Source organism: Balearica regulorum, chromosome 2, assembly GCF_011004875.1.
Source record: "Balearica regulorum gibbericeps isolate bBalReg1 chromosome 2, bBalReg1.pri, whole genome shotgun sequence".
NCBI lineage: Eukaryota > Metazoa > Chordata > Aves > Gruiformes > Gruidae > Balearica > Balearica regulorum.
In genome coordinates this window covers 105,545,816-105,566,519 of record NC_046185.1, presented here as the reverse complement: position 1 = coordinate 105,566,519, position 20,704 = coordinate 105,545,816, and the positions used below count along the sequence as shown (strand labels likewise).

Here is a 20,704-nt window from a genome sequence, read left to right as displayed (position 1 = left end):
TTGTTCCTAAATCATGATTCATGGGGCCACTGTAAAATTGTCTGCAAGTGGACCATAAAATAGACGAAGGACTAAAACATACCTCAATATGTTGGTGTTGTAGCCCCTTAGGAATTTTGGCAATGATTTCAAAAGTTTTGGAACTACAAAACTCTGGTGACAAAATAACCCAGTATTTATTTATTTTTTTTTAAATCTTCTTTTAGTTATTAAGGTTATTTTGTTCAGTTATGCAAACAGACTGAGACAAGCATCACTATCTTTTTAAAAGTAACAGAAAAAGGAGAGCCACAAAGATTGCTTTGTTCAGCTTCCTCAATATCTTGCAAAGTTTACCCTCTTCATGCAATCAGAGTGGTATCAAAGTCATTTTTTCTGGGGAACAGATTTTTGAAAGGGTAGAGAGCAGGAAAATTCCCTTTGTGTTCATTAATGGATAGAGAAGGTAGCAAGGTTCATTAAGAGGTGATGAAGCCCAAAATTATATGAGGAAGAGCAAAGAAGGAATATGTTCATTCATTAGAACACAGTGCAGAGGCCAATGCCCATAATTAATAGACAGTTCTATCAGGCATGATTTCTACAGTTGAGGGAGAAATCCATCTGATTAAATGATTTGGAGGCATGAGTCAGACAATGACAGTCAGTAGCCATAGCCAAAGGATCAATATTGCCTGTAAGGTACTTATAGAACAACATGGCCACTTCTCTAGCAAGAATTCTTATGAGGTAATTTTTCAAATCCAGACTGTTTAGTGCTTGGAAGGTAATTGAAACAGAAACTAGATTCGGAATATTTTTGATTCAAAACAGCGTGGGCCTATTTACTCAAGAGGACACTTACATTGGCAGCCAGAGACAGGAGTAGACAACACCCTGTTGTATGCAACAATGGCCAATAATCTGGGGGAGCTGCAGAAGGGCATATTCTCTTAGCTGCTGTCTGCCAATCAGACCATCTACAATGTTTTCCATAGAGTTTCTAGGGACCTTGGTAAGGCCCTGAAAACAGAAATTCATAGTTTGCACAGACATATAACTACGTTGTATTTTCAAATACAGAAATAATATTGTTCACTCTTGGACATATTGGGCTGTTAATGAGGACTGAAACTATCAATTTTAGTGTGAGAGAGGGGTTGAACCAGTGAGCTGAAGTCTGTGCCAAAAATGATGAGAAAAGCCTTGAACCTGAATCTAAGCAATGGTTTCATCAAATGTTGTCCTTCTCTGCCATGCTTAAGGAAGGAACAAGCCCAATGACAATAACTACCAGTTATCAGGGTACAATAGAACATAAGCTTTTAAAATAAATTGGCTCACTAAGATTGCTTATCTTTTTTATATGTTACCAATTATAATCATTGGTACATTCTTTGAAGACTTGCAAAGCTAGTGAGCAAATATTTATGGAAAGGTTAGGACACATCTATAATTCCTACAAAGCAGTGTCAAGAGGCATGGGGTTTCTAAATGAGACTTTTATTTAGACTAATAATGCAAGTTATTTCCAAGTGATACATGAACCTTGCTTCCTCCAGCTCACCAGAATCTGGAGTGACTGTCAGCAATGACACCTGAGCAAGGTAAGTTCACTGGGCCAAGTCTTAAATCCCAGAAATCGTAAGACTTCTACACATTTTCAACATGTTGTCATTATGACCTAGATTGTACAGGAAAAGCTTTTCTAAGCATTAGTCACAACCACAATTATTTCACAGAGAAGTTCTACGTGTGTTAGTTCTCCAGCAGATGGTGAACAGTTAGGTGCAATAAATCAGGAAGATTTAGGATTAGAGACTTTCTTCCTATTTTGTGAAAGTGAACTGGTATGGCTGTTAATTAATAGTTAAGGTGCTGATCCTTTAATTTCACTTCTAAAGAAAGATTTCTTTCTATTATCACCCTCTCTCTTTTTCTTCTGCAAATTATAATATCCATAAGGATGTTGGATGCAAACAAAGAACTGATTTTATGTTTGTTTATGTAGGAAAACTATGTAATCCAATTGGGATTATGCACTTTCATATTGATGGTCCATTCAATGGTAAAGTTGGAAGTAATTTGGATGGAGTTCATAGAATCATAGAAGCATAGAATGGTTTGGGTTGGAAGGGACCTCAAAGATCACCTAGTTCCAACCACCCTGCTGCGGGCAGGGACACCCTCCACTAGACCACATTGCCCAAAGCCCCATCCAGCCTGGTCTTAAACACTTCCAGGGAGGGGGCCTCCACAACCTCCCTGGGCAGACTGTTCCAGTACCTCACCACCCTCACAGTAAAGAATTTCTTTCTAACATCTAATCTAAATCGACCCTCCTTCAGCTTGAACCCATTACCCCTTGTCCTGTCACTATGTGCCCTGATAAACAGTCCCTCACCATCTTTCCTGTAGGCCCCCTTCAGGTACTGGAAGGCTGCGATTAGGTCTCCCCGGAGCCTTCTTTTCTCCAGGCTGAACAATCCCAACTCTCTCAGCCTGTCCTCATAGGAGAGGTGCTCCAGCCCTCTGATCAGCTTCGTGGCCCTCCTCTGGATTCTCTCCAACAGCTCCATCTCTCTCCAGTACTGGGGCCCCCAGAGCTGGACGCAGTACTCCAGGTAGGGTCTCACCAGAGCGGAGTAGAGGGGCAGGATCACCTCCCTTGACCTGCTGGTCATGCCTCTTTTGATGCAGCACAGGACACGGTTGGCTTTCTTGGGGCTGCAAGCGCACACTGCCAGCTCATGTTGAGCTTCTCATCAATCAATACCCCCAAGTCCTTCTCCTTGGGGCTGCTTTCAATCCATTCCTCACCCAGCCTATAGTCGTGCTTGGGATTGTGCTGACCCACATGCAGGACCTTGCACTTGGCCTTGTTGAACTTCATGCAATTCTCACGGGCCCACCCCTCCAGCCTGTCAAGTTCCCTCTGGATGGCATCCCTTCCCTCCAGTGGGTCAACCACACCACACAGCTTGGTGTCGTCAGCAAACTTGCTGAGGCTGCACTCGATCCCATTGTCCATGTCGCCAACAAAGATGTTGAACAGCGCCGGTCCCAGTACCGACCCCTGAGGAACACCACTCGTCACTGTTCTCCACTTGGACATTGAGCCGTTGACCACAACTCTTTGAGTGCGACCATCCAGCCAATTCCTTATCCACCGAGTGGTCCATCCATCAAATCTGTGTCTCCAATTTAGACACAAAGATGTCGTGCAGGACAGTGTCAAATGCCTTGCACAAGTCCAGGTAGATGACATCAGTTGCCCTTCCCTTATCCACAGATGCTGTAACCCCATCATAGAAGGTTACCAAATTTGTCAGGCACGATTTGCCCTTAGTGAAGCCATGTTGGCTGTCACCAATCACCTCCTTGTTTTCCATGTGCCTGAGCATAGTCTCCAGGAGGGTCTGCTCCATAATCTCACCAGGCACGGAGGTAGGACTGACTGGCCTGTAGTTCCCTGGGTCTGCCTTTTTACCCTTCTTAAAAATGAGGGTTATGTTTCCCCTCTTCCAGTCGGTGGGAACTTCACCAGACTGCCAGGACTTCTCAAATATGATGGAGAGTGGCCTGGCCACTTCATCCGCCAGTTCCCCCAAGACCTGCAGATGCATCTCATCAGGTCCCATGGACTTGTGCACCTTCCGGTTCCTTAGATATTCTTGAACCTGATCTTCTCCTACAGTGGGCGGTTCTGCATTCTCCCAGTCCCTGCCTTTGCCTTCTGTGACCAGAGCAGTGTTGTTCAAGCATTTGCCAGTGAGGACTGAGGCAAAGAAATCATTGAGTACCTCAGCCTTCTCCATATCCTGGGTAACCAGGTCACCCGTTTCATTCCGGAGGGGACCCACATTTTCCCTCGTCTTCCTTTTATCACTAACATACCTATAGAAGCTTTTCTGGTTGTCCTTGACATCCCTGGCCAGATTTATTTCTATCAGGTCTTTGGCTTTCCTAACCTCATCCCTGGCTGCTTGGACAGTTTCTCTGTATTCCAGGCTACCTGCCCTTGCTTCCACCCTCTGTAGGCTTCCTTTTTTTGTTTGACTTTGCCCAGGAGCTCCTTGTTCATCCATGGGGGCCTGTTGGTGTTTTTGCTCGACTTCCTCTTTGTCGGGATGCATCGCTCCTGAGCTTGGAGGAGGTGATGCTTGAATATTAGCCAGCTGTCTTGGGCCCCTCTTCCTTCCAGGGCTTTGTCCCATGGTATTCTACCAAGCACATCTCTGAAGAGGTCAAAGTCTGCTCTCCTGAAGTCCAGGGTAGTGAGCTTGCTGTGTGCCCTCCTCACTGCCCTGAGGATCCTGAATTCCACCATTTCATGATCACTGCAGCCAGGGCTGCCCTTGAGCTTCACATCCCCTACCAGGCACTCCTTGTTGGTGAGAACAAGGTCCAGCATGGCACCTCTCCTTGCGGGCTCCTCTATCACTTGGAAGAGAAAGTTGTCATCGACACATTCCAGGAACTTCCTGGATCACTTGCACTCAGCTGCATTGTCCCTCCAGCAGATATCAGGGTGGTTGAAGTCCCCCATAAGGACCAGGGCTTGTGAACATAAGGCTGCTCCTATCTGCCTATAGAGGGCTTCATCTGCTCAGTCCCCCGGTCAGGTGGCCTGTAGCAGACCCCTGCTGTGATGTCCTCTGCCCTAGCCCTCCCTTTAATCCTGACCCATAGGCTCTTGGTGGGCTCCTCCTCCATCCCCAGGTGGAGCTCCATGCACTCCAGCTGGTCATTGACATAGAGGGCGACGCCCCCTCCTCGTCTGCCCTGCCCATCCTTCATTGCAGTCTGTAGTGGATATACTACGTTTTAATGATATTACTTTTAGCATTATTCACTCCAATTGTAGAATCCAATCTCAATCCATTCTCTGCCCAGCCTGTAGTTGTGTTTTTTTCCCTTTCGACCAGAGGCTGCTATGAACTCTTCTAGAAATTAACTCAGCATTCTCCTATCTTCAGCAAGTAAATAACAACAGCAAGGCTTTTCACAAAGTGTGCTGCTCAGATCTTCCTGATGTCTTGGAGGTCAACAGAATGTATTTAGTGGATTAGTAAGTATGTGTCATGTAGATATTTTAAAGTCCTACTTAGCTTTGCTGGAGAATGATACAGTTTGAATCAAGGACAGGCTTCTCTGGCCTTTTCCATAACTGAAATTAGAACTCTAGTAGGTTATAATAGGTTTTGGTGGTAAAGACAGGCCCCCACAGTATACCAATTAATGCTCATTCTAACCATTTAAATTCACCAGGCATGTCAGTTTATTGGTTACATTTGTTAACATCCCTATTTTTAGCTTGTAGAGCTGTGACCTCTGGTAGGGGCTGATTCTCCTGTTTAGCTGTAAGCTCAGAATTCTAGTATATTGTCACTGAAAGATTTGCATGATGATGAAGCAGAACATGTAGCCATCAACTCCAGCTTTTACAGTTAGCTGAGAATTTTTTACAGATTGGGAGGAGAGCAAGAGATAAATGGATTTTTCACTGAAAATTTTTCAGGAAAACACTTGACTTTTCCATTTCACATATTATAAAGAGGTCAATGCTTGTTCCTTAATGATTTTTATCAGTGTATTTTTTAAAGTAATTATAATTCACTATATTTCCCAGAACATGATGCTAATAAAATATTTTTTGTCATATTTTTTAAATTGTTGCAAGCAACTTGAATATTTAAAGAAAGAAATCCTTGTCCAATCTGTTGCAATAGCAATATCCCTTTGTCATTGTTTTTGTTCCTGAAAACATGTACTTAACTATAAATGTGAAATTTTGGATGCAATACATTGTGCCTACAGGTTGAAAATACATAAAACATCTTACCTACCTATAAAAGTCTATAGTGTCTGCATCTGAGCTGTCACCTTTGTATCTTCTAAAGAGAAATTGTTACTTATAAAATGTGAGTTATAGTAAGGTAAATACCAAAAACGTAAGCTAAATCTATTGTAGATGTCGATATTGTAAACATCTGCAATTACATAAGATGAGTCTTATATGAACAAATCTGTGGTCTTCTTGTTATAGATTGTGATTTTCAAATAAGGACAACACAGGTTTCCCTTAAAATGGATGGAACAGGCATCCCAATCTTATGCTCAGTTTCAAAGAAACCAGTCCCAAATTCTGCTACGTCCCTGTGCTGGACAATGGGAGCAATTTTTGAGGCTAGAAAACTCTGTTATCATCTGTAATAATCAGGTAATAGTTTAATTCTTCATCACCAAAATGTTCTTTGCAACATCTGCAACCTCTGACATTTGAGGCACTCTTTTTATCTGGACTGAAAAGGAAGTTTGTGGTAAATTGCTGAGTTGCTTTTGCACCACTGTGGTTAGAGAACAGCCCCATGACTAGCCGTTGAGCCTTTCATACAACGCTTGTGGTCTTGGAGCCGCTCACTCAGTCCAGGATCTCAAAGTCCTGTAAATACTTTCTAGAACTCACTAACCTAAGAGAATTTTGTCCTAGAAGGGCTCTTGAGCTTCTTCAGTACAGACATTGAAAAAGCATATATAGGATGCCTGTTTCAAAATACATGCAATCCACCTACAATGTGAATTATTGTTCTTGAGGTGGCAGTACATAGCTTATGTGCATGTCACACCTGCTGAGGAGATTAAGAATTGCTGTTCTGTGCCTTTTCTAGCAGCCCCATGCCCTTATATTGTAGTATAATTAAGACAGAGTGAATCTTACATGTACTACTTGGCTCTGTAAATCTTCAGTTACAATTTCCCGCCTCAGAAGACAAAATAGAGATGTGTTGTGCATACGTACCCACTCAGCAACCATTGCTTATTTAATATTAAATCTGACTGAAGGAAGACAGTTCCATTTCACAGTAACTTTGAAAGTTTCTATCACAGCAGAAAGAAACAAGCCCTTCAGAGTGTATTTTTGTCCAGATGTCCATTAGCAGGATGAATCCTGAGCTTTATCCTGGGAGTGTATGCACACATTTAGGCAGGGAAATATGAGACACACAGATTCAAGTCCCTTTTGTGCTTGCTTCAGAGAAGATTTCTCAGATCATTCTTAAATTTGGTAAGAATATTACAAATTGCTCCCATTAAAATTGGATTTTTCTGCTGAAAAGAGTTGTTAAGTTGTAAAGTAGCATCCATCTAACAGCTGGCATACAGTAGCATTCACAATTGTGCCTTCACAGATCAAACTTACCCATTATTCCTGTCCGATAAACACCATAGAGAGATAAACCAGTTGTGGCAGCATTCCAGACTGTCCCGATGACAGCATACAAAAGGATGGAACCAAGATTTCCAAAGAACAATCTATTTGGCATAAAATATCCAGCATCCAAAACAATGGGGGGCAGCAGATAGAAGAAAAATACAGTTGGTGTAAGGGCGAAGGAGGCAATGTGATCTGCTGCCCATACAATGCCACCAAGGAAAAGACCAAGAACAATCAGCAGAGCACTCTCTGGAACCACCCGAGTGACTTTGTGGGACAAATGGAAAACTGCAAGGAAAGAGGAAAAAAGTTTGTCAGAACTGGAATGGAGAAACAATTTGAGCAACAACTGTTGTTAGCTGGCAATTTTGACTTCACACGAACTTCCTGCTTTCATTGTTATTAGACTGAAAAGCATGCATGAAAAAGGGTGATTTTGAGATTTTTATCCAGCATATTTCAACTTATATGAAACCAATATTCCATGACATTTATTTCCTTTATTGGATTATCTTCTTGATACAAGATCTGTTTAGGGAAAGATGGTGTTCTGTGCAAAGCAGTAAGTGAAAGACTGAAAAGAAATGGTAGAAGTGCTGGAAATGTGTGACTTTATGGTTTATTTCTGCATCTAAAAATACACATCTGACCTCCCAACATTTGTCTTTAAAAATTGTCAGTGTACTAGCAAGTTTATTGGAGGATGGGAGAAGAATGCTGAAAGAAGAACTAGTTTCAAGACAACTCTTTTTGAATTTATGAACAATATTATATGACAATATAGCCTGCAGCAGAGCACAATGGAGCTGATATCATGGGAGATCCCTTTTGGGCCTTTTCCTCAAAATCTCCCCTAGTAAGGATTTCATTTAATTCAGAGGCTTTCTGGAGGAACGGGGGCTTTAGCGATGCCTTCTTCATATAGAGATATATTAATGGGAAATGGTTCTGCAACAGGCTACATTCTTTTTATAAACAGTGTCACGAAATCTGTACCTTACAGTAGTATGCCAAATCTATTAATAAAGATGAGCAGTATATGCTATCTATTATAGAAAAATATGTAATGGTATGGTAATACTATTAAACTAACCAATAATTAGAGGGAGAGAAAATTACTGAGTGCCATGAATGAATCTAAAGAGACAGAAAGATCGCATGGCCAAGACAGAAAAAATTAGACTGTTTAAGATGACAGAAACACAAGTAAGATTGCAAATATATGTGGCAACATATATTTATAGTGCACTTGGGTATCAGATAAAAGAAAAAAAAAGCAGAGAAAAGAACAGTGACAAGTCAAGTCTACAAAGAAAGATGGAACATGAACAAGGAGGAGGTGGCAAAGGTGTTTGATAATAAGGAAGCATGGGTGTGCTAATTGACTTTCTTGGAATTTCTGTGAGCTTTTCCTTCAGTTTATCTTGAATATTGATGTGTCCCAGATGGTCTGAATGCTGGAACTTTGTCATACTGACCCAATAAATGGGATTTTACCTATATAGCTTTGTGTTGAAAATGTGAATTTCACTTTAGGAAGAAAATTCCACTAAAAGCCACCAAATTTCTCCTGGTTTGAGCCTAGAACTGTGTTGAAACTTTTATAATGTAATGCAAGTTATCTCAAAACTAGTTTGGACAAGAAGCCATCATTAAGAATTCCAGCCTTTTAAGGTATACTGGAATAATCTTTCTCACGACTATGCAGAGATCTTAACCAGGCTACTTCACTGAAAGACCATTGTTTTTCCTCCCAGCCAAGTATTTATCCTAGTGAAACATTTACTAGTTACCTTTTAGAGTGTTTTTAAGGGCCCCATTCCTGACCTGTCTTTGTCTTGGCTGTATCTACACAGGCAACATTAGAAGCATCTCCCACCATTATAGTAGCTCCACAGTAAGATGGTTCTATTAGTTGTATAACAACTGTGGCCTCACCAGAAAACATAAAAGGAAAAATGACAACAGCTTGCCTATACCAGCAATGAGCATGAACGTAAATTTTCCTAAGTGTTTGTAGATAAGACTTGAAAACTAAACCAGGTTAGAACATAAATTCAAACTGGGATTAATACAACATCAATCACATGTGAAAGCAAACTGCATTCAGTGAAGTTGGCTAAACCATGCCAGTTTTCTATATCATCTGTGTCATGTAATCAATAGCTGAATAACACTTCACAGAAACAAGCACTATGTTTTTTCCCAGCTAGTTTCCTCTCTTTATGATAAAATCCCTTGGGCTTGCATTAAAAAAACCAACTAAACAACGAAACAAACAAAAAAAACCCCTAGCTACTATTCTATGTGTATAAATTGTAGCATTTAACTTCTCAAAAGTTTTTCCTACTGGTCATTCTTGATTTCTTGAATTTCCAGTCAGTGAATTATCAACTAATTTATCACCACACAGAGTAGGGATTATCTCCTTATCCCTGAAAATGAATGTTGCTGAGCTAGTCTTACTAAACCAAGTGTGTTTTTCCTACTCTATGTTTGCAGATAAGCCATGACTACAAGAAGTTAAAGTTAAAAATTTAAAATAAACCTGTGAAGATTTTTCAGAACTAGACATTTGGAAGAAACCTCATGTCCAGCTAAAAACTCATATTGTGTAAAATTCTCACCTTTACAACCAAATCCAGTTTCTCCCAGTGAGTGCTGGAAAGCCAACTTGATTTTGGTTATAACACTGTCTCCTCCTAGAAGTCACATGTTCCCAGTGAATCAGCTACATCATGTCTGTCTGTGTTCCCTTTAACTCCAATTGACTGATTATCTGTACCAGATTTTAATACTATCAGCAATAAACTCTTCTACTCTGATAGTTTAGGAATGCAGGCTGTGGACAGGATAGTCATTGAATGGAACAGGGCACTAGAGAATTCTCTTCTTTTTTTTGTCTTTGGCCCAAGCAAAATCTGAAGGCTAGACTATATTTGGTTTAAGGTAACTGCCTAGCTAACTCTGCAGGCAGATAGTATGCAATATGATTAGCAGAATCCTAATGTCTATAAACATAGAAATATGTAAAAGGAAAATACCACAACTGATGAAATTCAAGTAAATAGTTCTAGACTAAGATGTAATTGGAACTTAGATCGATGTTTGCATTCATATTTGCACTTTAACAATGATTGATTTTTTTTTTTCCTGGCTATGTGCATAAAATACATTAAATCAAGATGGTGCATTATGAGTAGTTATTACATTTATACAAATTGATAGAGATAGTTTAATTCCAAATTCACTCCTTAATGTTTTTTAAAAATTCATTATCCTGAAGGTATGTTCCTAATATATTCTGAGTGTGTTACAAACTGATATAATGACAGTACATTCACTTAATAAAGTTTACCCTTACTTGCTTATGAGAGATCCAGAAATAGTCCCACAAAATGAATTATGTGCCCATGACAAAGTAGAAGAATTGGAAGCTTTAATTACATATAAATGTCTAGCATGGCTAGGTATTTCACCTGACTGAGGAGTAAAATACAATCCAGCAATAATGGACAAGGAGTTTAGTTTGATTCTGTTGTGAAAGAAATTGCAAATATGAGGAAGGATAGCATGCAATGCTATTTAACAGATAAATTGCTCTGTGAGGGACCCAGAAATGTTTCACTGCTGTTAATAACAAAAAGTACATGAGTATATTTTAATGAGGACAACAAAAGGGCAAAGGAAGAAAAACCATAGCCAGTCCATGGCATAAAAGAAATAACAGTGCACAGGGCAATCTTGTGATCTATAAATTTTAACATTTATCATTTATAATTCATCTGCCTAAGTCTAGGCACAGTATTAGTGAAAAAAGTTAAACATATGCTTTCCATCCAGTACATGCTAAACCTGGCTTGAAAGTGGGTTGGACTGGCTAGCAGGTAAAGTGTGTTTAAATTCAAGCTGAGCATCGCTGATTTAGATGCTTTCTACAAAGTTAAGCAACAATTACATATTATAAACTTCCTGTGACTTTTTTTTTTCTGACACTTCCTTTGAGATCCAAGAAAAGGGACTGTGACATTTAACGTATCTGATGAGAAAGACAAAACAAATTAGCAATCTATGATTTGAAACCTGGAACCAGTTTCTTTTGACTAAAGAAATCTACTTTAAGAAGTAAGTTACTTTTTATCACATTTAGAAATACAGTAACTTAAATGCTTCAGTGGAATTCACAGCATGCAGTTAACTATCTGTTGCTTTCTAAGGCCATCTAAGACTGCTTTGCAAGAAGTGATTCAACAGAATAATATTTTTCTCAGTCGCTAAATGAAATTAAGACAGAAAGGACTGGTTAAATAGCAATAATAAATAAAATAGTAATAAATAAAGTAATAATAAATAAAAGAATAATAAATAAAATAATAATAAATAAGAGATAATGTACAATTCATGCTCAATTCACTTCATATTTGTAGACACACACACAAAAAGTTCTGAAGTAGGGTTTTCTGATATTTCTTTCCAAATTATCTCTAATAGCTCCTATTTTTAAAGAATACCGATTTTTGCTTATCAAGCAAAATATTTAAATGACTTAGTTCCAGAATTTTGTGCTTTCTTTCCAGCTGAAATAAACAATTCAAGATAGATTTGCCACCTTTTGAAAATACAGTGCTGCAAAAATAAAAATCTGAAACTGCCTATTTCATATACTGTTAAATTTCAGGATTTATATGGTCATTTCAGCACTATCTCATGTGACTAATGACATTTCCATTAACTTTCTTACTGTAAAATCAAGGCCCTGAAAACACTGGAATAAATTTTTCAGATAATATCATTGTCCCAGTCAATCACAAATCCTACTGTATGTATGTGCACGGTATGCCACATGTCATCCAGAAAAAATCAAGAACTGACTTACAATAATGCTAGTAATTCTCTGCTGAAGTTTCTCTTCCATGTATCTTCGGATTAAATCCAAGAATCACAAAATCATTGAGATTATTAAAAGATTTTTGACCTGTTTTTTTCAGATTTATCATTTCCACACTTCCCATGAAAGCATAGATATGAATTTGCAAACATTTCTCAGCTCCTCCTACCACTGCTACTGACAGGTATGGGGTCTACCATATGCACTTTTGCTAGTGCGTCGAATATGCATTGATAGTATACTATTAGTCTATTTTTCAGTTTTAAGCTTTTATTTTCACTTATAAAGATGAAGTTATATTAAATTAAGCCATGAATGCTTCCAATTTGAGATCCAGGACTTGCTTCTCTGTACCTGATAAGAACCCTTGCCATTAACCACAATGACAGCAAAATGCTGCAAACTTTTCTGTGTGATTCTTTATATTTACTTTACAGAGATGCAAATAATAGTATTTCCAAGGTGGTATATAATCAGGTTCCTGTAATGGCACAACATAGAAGCTACTTAAGTGAAGGCATGAATAAATTCCTCAGAAGAATATTCTGCCCGAAGAGAAATCTTTCTTCTAAACATCTTCCAGCAGTTGGACTCTGGCAATCATGAAATTTTCATTTCTTATCTTATCTACCTGTTCATGTTCTCCTTAGTGTTATAGAGGGGGAATTCTATTTTTAAACTACTACTCTTTCTGCAGGTTTTTTTCAGTGATGTTTTCTGCAGATATATGTTATTACTTAAAAAAAAAAAAAAAAAAAAAAAAAAAAAGTAAATCTGAAATATATTCCAGTAGTACACATGGAAAAATCTGCTTTACCTTGCCTGTATAAGAGCTGAAAGTATAATCAAATAACAGTTTGTGAACTAAATTGATCAAGTGTTGCTGGACAGTAATGCAATCCAAAAGCCTCTAGAAAGTCCCAATCCATTCCTATTATGTTGGTCTACCTGAGCAGGGAATGGCCACACTGTCTAAAATATAATATGAAGCGCACGTTCTCAAGAAGGGATCATTTTGCTTCCACCATCCCTACAAAGCATGCATCTCTGGCCACTGTCTTACTTCATATCTCCACACATTAGTTGCATTCAGTTAATGGATTTCAGCTCAGACTAACCAGCTGCATCTGCCATATCAAGAAAGAAGCAGCAGCATTATAGAAATGTGTGATGTAGCCTATGCAAGACCCTGGCCAGAGCTTGCAGCATTCATGGTGTAGGAACTGTGTGTAGATGCTGGGGCAGAGAGAACTGTGTATTTTCTATCCTTTTTTCCCTGTTTTTTATCTACAAACTCCTTTCAAAGGTTCTTGTAGATTCTTTGACAATTTTTTTCTCATTAAGCTGTACATGTAGGATATCCAGATACCCTGACCTCCCCAGTATCTAAAGAGAAGCTGAACAATCACTGTTTTAAAATTACTTCTAAGTCTTGGTTTACAGTCTCATATAATCCCTGATCTTTATTGGCTGCCTGTAGTGTTCACTGTGGTCCTCTCGTGATACTGAGGGCAATGTATGTCAGTTTCATTTTGCACATCACCTAGTTCAGACTAATAGTGAATGTTTCTTAAACAATGGACAGTAAAACTCCTTAAACTTCACTGTTGCAATTGTTTGGAAAAGTATTTACCAGTAATGACCATTAGTGTTTCCTTTTTTGTTTGTTTTTTTAAAGGAAGGGTAGGTCTCTTCCACTCTTCAATCACCTTGTCTGCTGTTTGATGGGGAACTTTGTACTTCTACAGCTTTAGTCTCAAATTTCTCCAGAGGTTTTGCTACTTGTCCTTACGTATTTGGTGTTAATTGCTATCTATTTCATATATTTGTTCAAGAGCATGCTCTTCTGATAAATCCACTTTCTACTTACTCCACTCTTGAGAAGATTTTTGAACCAATTTCCTGTGTAATGAAGTTTCCTGTATTTATATTTCTCTTATCTTTTGTTATGGCTCCTTTTACTTCTCAACAGTCCTGCCCACCTACTAGTTCTCTAATAAACTTCCTGCACTTGCTATACTTGATGTCTTTATACTCGTATGTCTTTCATTTTCTGCTCTATCTTTCTAACTCGTATTATTTTCACATGACATGCCAGTTTTGCATCCCTGTGCATTGACTTCAGTTGTACTAGATCTCTTTTTTAAGATCTCCTTATGACTTGGCTACATAAGTTTTCTACTCTTGCCACATTACTAAACACATCATTTCTTGACTGCGTAGCTGTAGGCATGCTTTCCAACTAATTACAGTTGCTTATGTAGCCTGCACAGAGGACCTAGGAATTGGAATTATGACCGTAAGAACTAGAAGAGCTATTTGGTTGTATAGCTAGACCCTCCATTATCACAATACCACATTTAATGATCTTCATTTCAGAGGATTTTTGCTCCAGCTAAGCCTATGTGAGGGCACACTAGCAGCCCTCATCGCATAGTTAGAGACTTCATTCTGATTTCTAGCCTGAGCTTGTTCACAGCTATTTTATATCCATTTTACTCTGTGACAGTGATATCAATTTTATTAAATAGTTCTTTTTCCTTTATGTTAAATACTTAATTTCCTATTACATAAGCACAGAGTGAAACATATTCTCTTTTTGTTGCTTCTCTTTGGTTTGTTGAACTAAAACCAGTGTTCACTTCAGCTCTGTCTATTTCAATCTGAGTTCACTTTTGTGGACTCAGAGTCATCAGAAATACAGACTGCATTCTGCATGAGTCACAGTAGAAACAGGTCCAACAGCATTAATAATTTCCTATCACAATCTATGGTTCAGCTACATCCTGGATTCATTATCACATTGGTGACTCAGAGTCATCCTGTATTCACTTCATACAGATGTGTACCTCTCTTCTCATTCGCAACCTCAGGTAGAAATTTTTGTCATTGGTCCCTTGAGTGAGACTGCTCTTGATATTACTGTATTTCACCCCTTCCCCTAGTCCTCAAGATTGTACATTTTTTCTAGTACAACAGCCAGATCTCCATGAACACCAATAATGCCTAGGGAAATGTGTCATCAGAAACCTGCAGTAGGATACCTCACCTCTTTGTACAGTGGTAATTAAAACAAAACAAAACCCAGTAAAACCCCAAAAACCAGCATAAGACCAGTCCAAAACCTAAACTCTAGTGACTTCCACAAATAACCTTCTTATAGTTTCATACCTTATCTTGCCCTTTCCTTACCCATCTGGTAAGTGTTCTACCACCTGTCTTATTAACAGATGAATTTAGGCCTAAATGAAGGGGGTAAAAAATCTTCCATTGTGTTCTAAGAGTGCTTCAGTTGAAGCAAGGATTCAAAGCATTAGGCAACTGTTTTTCTAGCCTGTCCAGGAAGTGTTTGAGCAGACTGGACATGGCTGAAGCTGATCATTATTACTTGTATTTGCCTTTCTAATCCTTATCAACAAAGTGTGCTCAGGGTTTTTTTTCCTGGTTAGGAGACTGATAGCATATTTTATAGTCCATTAGATTCTATTCTAAGGACCTTGCAACAACGGTATTCTGCAAGTCTTATTAATTGATTTTGCCATTTTGAATGCCTTATATACAAATGATATAAAACTCTTAAGGAAAAGCTTTTACTAATTTTATCTAAAAAATATTACTTGGACTTAAATGATTTTATTAATGCTTTTACCAAATCTAGCAAAAATTGAAAGATTTATTGAAAAAAACCTCAGAGATATTTTATATCTGAAGAAACTCAGAGATATAATGTGTTGTGTAACAAGCAGTAAAAGCCATTTTTGGTATAGGTCCTTGGGTACTGTCTTAAAATATATGTACATGACCATGACTATTAATACTATTCATAATTAATCTTGGACATATTTTTCCTAAGCAAAGCACAAAGTCCTTCATATTTAACTTGTTTAGATGATCTGGTTTGAGTTTGGTTTTATCCAGCTTAAGAAAGCTTTCTTTATTTGTCACATATGTAATGATCACCATTTACAAAGTGTACAGCATTGTAATGAGCTCATTAAAGAGGAGATTTTTAGGTCGCTGTTCTTTGTAGGTGAACAATTAACAAAATATGTTATCAATTAAAAATGCAACCAACATACAGGTCAAGGTTCCCAGTTGATAGGTCATAACATAACAAGATAGCCTCAAGTCAAATTCAAAGATGTGTGTGAGTAAGCAACTATTACCTCTATAAGCACTTAGAACATAATGAAGTTTTAACAGTCAGGTACAGTTTATCATAATTATGCCAAATAGTTCTTTTCTGAAGGAGCAGTCCCACTGCAGTGCAAGTGTGGTAACATTTGGCCCTTATGGAACTGAACGGCACTGAAAGAAAAATGGGAACAGTCAAAAATAATATTTCAAAATGAGAGCAAAGTACACGTTAGAAACACCTTGAAATATAGTAGAGGATATAAAACAGGACAGCAAAAGTATCATAAAACTGCTTAATTTCCTGTGCATATGTATTAGAATTAAGTTTGAAAGGCAATATTCTTGATCAAGTTAATATTCCTCACAGATTGAACTCAGTTAATGGTTACTATGAGTTTTCTGTGTTTAGGATGCTGTCAGTACATGATATTCCATACCGAATACACATACAAAGAAGCACAGCTGAAGGATATTACATAATAGAGCTACTTTATATACAAAAGAATAAAAATAATATGTTTCTGTCATAACCTCTTCCAATTACATCTTAAAGGGTCAGCAATAACTGTAAGTAGAATTAGTGGTAATTTTCTGATCACTGAGGTAGTTTTGACTAAAATGATTGCCTGAGGTCTAAAAATCCAGTTGATTTTACAGTATAAATTAAGAAAGCATTTGGGGGCATGAAAACAAGGTAGAATTTATTTTCTATTAATGGTATAGAGTGCAACTGGTCCAGCTTTAAAATTATCTTCAAAATTGACTGACGTTTATTGACAGATAGTGAAAGCACTTTTTTATTTTTAAAATACCAAACTATTTTCCAGTAACATGGGGAGAACTGAGTTAAAAAAAGAAATGCTAAGAAATGCTGAGTTAATTCATTTCACATGAATTTTAGAGATTTTTTTTTCCTTTTGACCTTCACTTTAATATGATAAATGAATTTTAAAAAAAAAAGGTCTCCCTTTGGAAATGTTTTGGCTTTTGCTCATACAGATAAAGAACTGCAGAGAAATGGATTACTAGTGATATATGGAAACAGTTGCTCTGGTGCCATGATAAATTGTGTAAAGAATTATCAAAGCCTGATCACAAAACAGAACCAGTTCTTCTCCTTGGTTCAGGTTCACTGTACAAAGAAGAAAAAGAAGATGAAGAAGAAAATACTTAATGAATCCCAATAGTAGGTTGGAATTTTGAAAATTTCCTTATACTATAGGGACTTCCTGTTCTTCCCCAGTACTGCTTCTTGCAGGGCACAGTAAGGATTGCTGCCTGTTAGGAAGGGCATGAGGGACATAATTAAAGCCTAAGGGCTAGACAGAATAGCTATGAAGGCTGCTCTAAGTCATGGGGTAGGAAAGCACTTTTTTCCAAGCCTTGGTAGACTGCCTTGCTTCCTGCCCTCCTACATTCCACTGTGGCAAGATTTTAATAAGCACAACTGCAATAGCATGGGATTACAGTGGAAGTATTCCTAATTACAGCAGTAAATTAAATAAGCATTAGGGTATTCAAATTTAGCAGTGATGCCCACAGACACAAAAAAAAAATATCACATATATCAAGTAGCTCTTGCTTAAAACTGAAAACAAACTTAATTTGAGAGAAGTTTAGAAAACATACACGGCTGGTTTTCACTGCAAGTGAATACTACTGGGCACCCTGCAAGGCTTCAAAATTTTGCCAGAGTCTTATATTGGAGGAAAGACTCCAGCATCTTCATAAGATAAGAATTTCATGATGGACTACAACTCTTTTACATAATTTCAGAAACTCAAGTATGTTGTTTACATGTGCTAGAAATTTAGTAATCTCAGATTTTTCTAGATGACATTATTTTTAACTAACAAGTTAGAAACACTTTTAAGAGGAACACTCCCTATTGCCATAAGGTGTCCAGAAAGACACGAGATAAAGAATAATCTTTTTCTAAGATTTTTACAGGGCTGTGGAAGCTCCTCAGTGAAAGATTTGGGATTCCAAAGCTTTGTCAGGAAATGGAGAAGCAAGTAGAAACTTGTTTCTATAAGAATGCTGGTGAAATCACTTGTCATTCACCTGTTTCTCCATATACAATTTCCTTTGTGGAGTTTTACTTAATGACTGAATGGCTCTTTTAACTTCAGTCATGCTAGTCAGAAAGAAGATGGTAAGGAACTGTGCAAGGCAATATGTGGAAAAGAAACAGGCAAGGATTCTCATGTTACAATACTTGCACAATACTTTGTCTATTTGTTTGACAGAAGGTTAAGAAAGCACCATTTTTACCAAACAAGCCTGGGAGTTTCTGGCTTAGGCAATAGAGAGCAGAAGGTGTTACATGCTTCCTTACTGAATGCACTCATTCCTGCCCATAAAGGAAGTAACTTTGCTCAGAAATCCAGGTGCATGGTTTATTTTTCCACAGATTTAAGAGGAGCCAAGTGGAGCTTAATTTATATCACTCTGAATTTTTCTTGCGAGTGGCTCTGAGATACTGGTATCATTCAATGTGCTTTAACATGGCTTTTGATTTTGTCCATACAGCTTTTCTGATTAATATGTTAACTTTCATACCTTCATTATCTCATTTGAAAGGTGAAGAACACGATGATAACAACAGGAAGAACAGTAGTTTAGGTAATGTCCTTATACTGCAAAATGTAGTACATATAGAAAATAGACTTGATTTTTCAAAATGGGGTAGGAAGACGATGATGTTTTTTCAGTCCATCTAGTCCAATCCTCCTGCAAGGAGCAGGGACATCTTCAACTAAATCAGGTTGCTCAGAGGCCCATCCAACCTGAGCTTGAATGTTTCCAGGGATGGGGCATCTACCACCTCTCTGGGCAACCTGTTCCAATGTCTCACCACCCTCATTGTAAAGAATTTCTTTCTCATATCTAGTCTAAATCTACCCTCTTTTCGTTTAAAACCATTACCCTTGTCCTATCGTGACAGGTCCCGCTAAGAAGTTTGTCCCCATCTTATAAGTTGCCTTTAAGTATTGAAAGACTGCAATACAGTCTCCCTGGAGCCTTCTCTTCTCCAGGCTGAACAACCCCAATTCTTTCAGCCTGTCTGCACAGGAGAGGTGCTCCATCCTTTTGGTCATCTTCATGGCCCTCCTCTGTGAACCCGCTCCAACAGGTCCATGTCTTTCCTGCGCTGAGGACTCCATAACTGGACGCAGTACTCCAGGTGGGGTCTCACGAGAGTGGAGTAGAGGGGCAGAACCACCTCCCTCAACCTGCTGGTCACGCTTCTTTTGATGCAGCCCAGGATATGGTTGGCTTTTTGGGCTCCAAGCACACATTACCAGCTCATGTCCAGCAAAAGGAGTTAATTTATTTGCACACAGATAAATCATAAGTGAGAGAAAACTTAACTGGAAAAAAAAATATATATATATGTGGACTTAATTCTAAAAGGATTAGTGTAGCATCTTCATATACATGTAAATACCAGGGTTGGTTCTGAAAAAAAAATGCTGGAGTGGAAAAGCATCAACCTGACAGAAAGACCTGGCTGAACTGACATTTCCTTATACCAACTATAAAATAAAAAATGCAGGTAGGTTAGTCCTGCTTTTTTTTCTAAAACAGGGAGTGTTGTGAACAGCCAAATTTCATAATATTCTGCGAATATTGGGGTTTTTTCATTATTGTCTTGAAATCCTATACCTAAATATACTGCTAGTCCTGATAGGGAGGGGAAAAAACAAATGTCAGGACAGAAGCCAAGTTTCAGCTGAATTTTCCTTAAATCTATGAATTCTCCACTTTCTGCATGTTCACTAGCATCTAAGTAATCATATGATAATACAGTATATGTTCTACTATTTTAATTTCATTTATGAATGTTTAGTTTGTCAGCAACCGATTCTGCTTGATGATTTATCTGTACTTCCATCATATTCTTAACTGACAAGCAGTTCCCAAAGTACTGGGTTCTTTACCAGACTTCTTTCAACCCCAGGTACAGATACTGTGTTTTAGGTACTACAGCATGAACACTGCTGTTGGCTGTAATACTACTTCACTTGATTATAATCCTAAAACATTTATCAGATGGGATCATGTAGGCAAGATTTTACTGACTTTCAACACACTGGGATCCTCCATCATGTAGCAGAGAACACATGCTACACCAGGCAGTAAGAGGAAAATATAGCTATAAACCATCTTTACTTTTGGGTAGGTCTTTCCTGACATCAGAGCTTCAGTACCCATACACAAGCTGAGTTTCCACCTACAGTGGCAGGTTTATCTTGGACTAGTTTTAATCTTTACTTCTAAATCACAATAAACAGAAGGAAACTTCATACTTCCTCTTGCTGTTTTTACATCCTCATACTTTCAAACACGAAACAGCATTATTCACGTGAACATGTCTTGAAAACTATGGGTTTTTAGTAAGGCCAACTACATTGTATTCCTTAGGAAAGGCTGAAGAATTAAGATGCTTTATTGAGTACTCAGAAATAATAGTTTTG

General features: G+C 38.1%; 1 protein-coding gene and 1 long non-coding RNA gene across 3 annotated transcripts in view; one reads left to right on the top strand and one right to left on the bottom strand.

Annotated features, from left to right (window-relative positions):
* Positions 1 to 20,704, top strand: part of LOC142600488 (uncharacterized) — a 71,230-nt gene that overhangs the window by 4,775 nt on the left and 45,751 nt on the right. The gene's annotated exons all lie outside the window — the stretch shown is intronic.
* Positions 1 to 20,704, bottom strand: part of SLC9A3 (solute carrier family 9 member A3) — a 56,166-nt gene that overhangs the window by 21,894 nt on the left and 13,568 nt on the right. For both annotated transcript variants that reach the window (XM_075745278.1, XM_075745277.1), the window contains exon 2: positions 7,184 to 7,486. In XM_075745278.1, coding sequence (XP_075601393.1) covers positions 7,184 to 7,486 — 303 coding nt within the window. The remainder of the gene's footprint in view (positions 1 to 7,183; positions 7,487 to 20,704) is intronic.